Source organism: Notamacropus eugenii, chromosome 5, assembly GCF_028372415.1.
Source record: "Notamacropus eugenii isolate mMacEug1 chromosome 5, mMacEug1.pri_v2, whole genome shotgun sequence".
Taxonomy (NCBI): Eukaryota; Metazoa; Chordata; class Mammalia; order Diprotodontia; family Macropodidae; genus Notamacropus; species Notamacropus eugenii.
In genome coordinates, this window is record NC_092876.1 from 452,653,941 (window position 1) to 452,658,940 (window position 5,000).

A 5,000-nucleotide genomic window follows, 5' to 3' on the forward strand; every position below is an offset into this window, starting at 1 on the left:
AGATATTCACAAGTAATAATGTAGTATCTGCTTAAGGAATTCCAGGGCACAGAAACCCATTAACTTCCAAAGCTATCACATTTTGGTTTTTGTCAGCACTAATGATTAGCAAGTTTTTCCTTGCAAGAAGAAATTGATTGTTTTGCTGTTTTCATCATTGCTTTTGGTTCTGCTAATGAGATCCAAACAGAGTTGAGTACCTCTCCATATCTGAGCCAGCTAGATGGCACAATAGATAGAGTGCTGGGCCTCAAATCAGAAAGTTATTACTTAGTCATTTTCAGTTGTGTCCAACTGTTCATGACTGCATTAGGGTTTTCCAGGCAGAGATACTGGAGTGGTTTGTCATTTCTTTCTCCAGCTCATTTTACAGATGAGGAAACTGAGGTAAGCAGGTTAAGTGACTTATCCAGGATCACACAGCTAGCAGTGTCTGAGACTGGATTTGAACTCAAGAAGATGAGTCTTCCTGAGTCTAGGCTCAACCCTCTGTCCATCACACCACCTTGAGTCTCAGACACTTCCTAGCTGAGTGCCCTCGGTAAATCATTTAACATTGGCTAGCTCAATTACCTCAACTGTAAAATAGTGGTAATAATGGCACCTATCACCCAGGGCTGTTGTGAAGATCCGATGAAATAATATTTATTTGTAAAGTGCAGAGTACTAGGTCTGGCACACAGTAGGCATTTCATGAATGCTTATTCCCTTTTCCTTTCCATAGGTAAGCCCTTATATATATATATATATATATATATATATATATATATATATATATATATATATATATATATATATGCTGTATCGCCCGGGAGGAGGCCCAGGAGGCCCTGGGGGTGGTGGCCAGAGACACTACCTGGGTCACACAGACTGCGTTCGCTGTCTAGCTGTCCATCCTGATGGTATCCGAGTAGCTTCTGGCCAGACTGCAGGGGTCGACAAGGATGGGAAGCCACTTCAGCCAGTGGTTCACATCTGGGATTCTGAGAAGCTGCAGAAGCTGCAGGAGATTGGCCTTGGGGTGTTTGAGCGTGGAGTTGGGGCCCTTGCCTTCTCTGTCTCGGATCAGGGCAGCTTCCTTTGTGTGGTAGATGACTCTAATGAGCACATGTTGTCTGTGTGGGACTGGAACCGAGGTGCCAAACTGGTGGAAATCAAGAGTACAAATGACTCTGTTCTGGCTGTCGGCTTCAACCCCCGAGACAGCAGTTGTATCGTCACTAGTGGGAAGTCCCATGTCCACTTCTGGAACTGGTCTATTGGAGGAGGGACTCTGGGCAGTGGGGGACTCACCCGGAAACAGGGTGTCTTTGGGAAATACAAGAAGCCCAAATTTGTCCCCTGTTTTGTGTTCCTTCCGGATGGAGACATCCTCACTGGGGACTCAGAAGGGACCATCCTCACCTGGGGGCGGAGCCTGCCTGACTCTAGGACCCCAGGCAGGGGTGGGGCTAAAGAGACGTTTGGGATCGTAGCTCAGACCCGAGCCCACGAGGGCTCCATCTTCGCTTTGTGTCTGTTGAGGGACGGGACTGTGCTGAGCGGGGGTGGGCGGGATCGACGGCTGGTTCAGTGGGGGCCTGGGCTCACTGCCCTTCAGGAGGCTGAGATCCCAGAACAGTTCGGAGCTGTCCGTGCCATTGCCGAAGGGCTGGGCTCAGAGCTGCTGGTAGGGACCACAAAGAATGCGCTGCTGAGGGGAGACCTGACTCAGGGCTTTTCCCCTGTTATCCAGGGCCACACTGATGAACTCTGGGGTCTCTGTACTCACCCCTCCCTGAACCGCTTCCTTACCTGTGGCCATGACCGGCAGCTCTGTCTGTGGGATGGGGAGTGTCACGCTCTGGCCTGGAGCCTTGATCTTAAGGAGACGGGTCTCTGTGCTGACTTCCACCCCAGTGGGAAAGTTGTGGCTGTGGGACTCAACACTGGGAGGTGGCTGGTTCTGGACACAGAGACTCGAGAGATTGTGTCTGATTTCACTGATGGTAATGAGCAGCTCTCAGTTGTCAGGTATAGTCCAGATGGGATTTACTTGGCCATTGGTTCCCACGACAACATGATCTATATCTATAGTGTGTCCAGTGATGGGTCCAAGTGCAGCCGGTTTGGCCGATGCACGGGGCACTCCAGCTTCATCACCCACCTAGACTGGTCCAAGGATGGCAATTTCATCATGTCCAATTCTGGGGACTACGAGATCCTCTACTGGGACGTGGCAGGGGGTTGTAAGCTGCTGAGAAATCGGTATGAGAGCCGGGATCGCGAGTGGGCAACCTATACGTGTGTCTTGGGTTTCCATGTGTATGGCGTGTGGCCGGACGGATCTGACGGGACTGACATCAACTCGTTGTGCCGGTCCCACAATGAGCGAGTGGTCGCAGTAGCGGATGACTTCTGCAAAGTGCATCTGTTTCTGTACCCGTGCGCCCGGGCCAAGGCCCCCAGCCGAAAGTACGGAGGTCATGGCAGCCACGTCACCAGTGTCCGGTTCACTCATGACGATTCTCACCTCATCTCACTGGGAGGAAAGGATGCGAGCATTTTCCAGTGGCGCATGCTGAGTGGTGGGGGCCCTGGACCAGCCCCCTTGACACCCTCCCGCACCCCTTCCCTCTCCCCCGCCTCCTCGCTGGATGCCTGACCCCACTAGGACTAGATGGAGTGGGTGGGGTTAGAGGGTGCTTTTCCCCCTACCTCCCATCGCCCCCATCCCCCTCCCAAGGACCAGGAGCCCCCTCTTCCAACTTCGTTGCATTCCGTGCCTTCTCCCGGTCGGGGAGGGGCGTTGGGACCCCCCAACACTGTACAGAACCGCAGGCTGAGCCGAGCAGCCCCCGCCCTCCTCCTCAACCCTGCACCCGAGCAGGGTCAATAAAACAGATGCCAAGTCAAAAAAAAAAAAAAATATATATATATATATATATATATTGTCAAGTAATATATACTTGACAGTAGATATTATGTTCTTCCTCAGGCTTCTCTTCTCCAGCTTAATCATGTCCAGTTCCTTCATCTAAACCTCTTAGAGTGATCCAGAGTCCTCTCATCATATTGGTCACCCTTTTCTGAATGTTCCCTGATTTATTATCTTTCTTAAAATTTGGTGTCTAGAACTGAGCTTGGTATTCCAGATAAGACCTGACAGATGTAGAGTATCATTTAGTCCTTCATAACCTATCTCTTAATATAACCCTTAAATCTCTTTACCTTTTTTTTGACTATCATATGACACCATTGATTCTTACTGATCTGGTAGGTCATGAAATTCCATTGTTTTTTTCCAGTGTACTGCTGGCTAACCATGCCTCTCCATCTCGAACTTGCAAAGCTGATTTTCTTTTGAACAAATTATAAGGTATGTATGCCTATTAAAAAGGTTTTTTAAATTATTACCTTTGACCCAATATTCTAGTTTGTCACAAAATTTTTGAACCCTGACTTTATCGTCCACCATGTTAGATAACATTCTCACCTTTGTGTTACTACAAACTTGAGAAATAGGAACAGATACGACAGGTGACATAGTAGAAAAATGCTGGATCTGGAGTTAGGAAGACTAGAGTTCAAATCTGGCCTCAGACGCTTACTACCTATGTGACCTCCAACACGTAACTTAACATCTGCCTGCTTCAGTTGTCTCATCCGCCATCTGTAGAAGAAAGAGGATCAAATAAGATAATGGTTGTAGAGCATTTGGCATACTGCTGGCACAAAGTAAGCACCACATAAACGTTAGTTGCTATCATCATCATCATATTTATCTAATTGTTAAAAATGTTAACAGGGGCATATATGCCTCGAGAAAGTCAATTTTATGTCATCTAAATTGTCTATTTTATTTCATCTCTCCTTTGCTTGGTCAAGGACTCTTCCCCTATTCATAGTAGTAAAAAGTATCTCCTTCCTTGCTCTCATAATTTGTTTCTGATATGACCTTTTATATTTAGGTCTTATATCTATTTGGAGCTTATCAATGCACATGGTGTGAGAAATTAGTCTCAGACCATAATTATTTCTAGTTCTTCCACAGTTTTTGTCAACTAATAAGTCCTTGGTCCAGTATTTGGCATTCTTGATTGATTATTAATTAATATTTCTTAACTTGCCTTAGTCTCCTAGTCAGGTTTTCATGACCTTATAAAAGTGAGTGGCAGGTCCATAGTGGGCTTTCCTAGGGTGATTTTTCTTTTTTGACAAGGGCAAATAGGATGAACCTCCTGACAAAACTGTTAGGTGAAATTTGCTCCCACAGCTCTCCTTCCTAGGTCTTTTCCCTAACCCCCTTGAACAAGCCTCCTTCCTATACCCCTCAAACATCCAAATGTCTTCATGATTTCTCTCAATCTACCTGTATCAGCTTCATCAAACCTCCTCTCAGGAAAGGACTTGGAATTCATTCACAGTAAGCTGTACTTAGTGTCTCTTTGCCATCTCCCTTCTACCAGATGTGAAAACCTACTTTAAGGAAAGACCGATAAACTGTTATCCCTTAGAACAAATGTGTTCTCTCCCCCAGTAGCCTTTCTGTGGCTCTATAGCTTTATGTAGGATGAAAGAACATTCTTATTGAAGGAAGTTCAAACATCAGCTAACAGATGATGCCCTAAAATCATGCCTCCAGAAACTTCCTTTTCTATGTCTGACCCTATTGAAGAATCTTTTCTAAGAACATATACTGCTTCTGTGAAGTCTAGCAGCATTGTTGAGCAAAGTATCCACACCCTCATACATGGTATTATTGCAGCTCTCACTTGCTTAGAGATAGAGGTTGGAAGGTCCAAGAGGAAAAGGAGGTGTCTTGAAATTTCTTCATATTTAAATCTACAGTTGTCATCCTTCTATGTTTGTTTTCTATAAAAATAGACCTTTTATAGGAGCAGTTTTTTCTATTAAAATAGAACACAACCTCCCAAAACAGCCAATTCATGACCAGAGTTGTAAAGATGAAGAAAGCCAAGGGTCATCTCCTTGTGAGATCCAAGTCTATGTAACAAGAA

The 5,000-nt window shown here is 45.8% G+C and overlaps 1 protein-coding gene across 1 annotated transcript; it reads left to right on the forward strand.

Moving 5' to 3' along the window:
* Window positions 1-796: 796 nt before the first annotated feature.
* On the forward strand, window positions 797-2,908 carry LOC140507221 (echinoderm microtubule-associated protein-like 3). The gene has a single exon (XM_072615243.1). It carries the CDS (start codon window positions 797-799, stop codon window positions 2,642-2,644), a length of 1,848 nt encoding a protein of 615 aa, XP_072471344.1. The 3' UTR covers window positions 2,645-2,908.
* The last annotated feature ends 2,092 nt before the right edge of the window (window positions 2,909-5,000 follow it).

What these genes read in the sequence shown, in the direction of transcription:
- LOC140507221 (XM_072615243.1), top strand. Translation starts at nt 797, where the DNA reads ATGCTGTATCGCCCGGGAGGAGGCCCAGGAGGCCCTGGGGGTGGTGGC.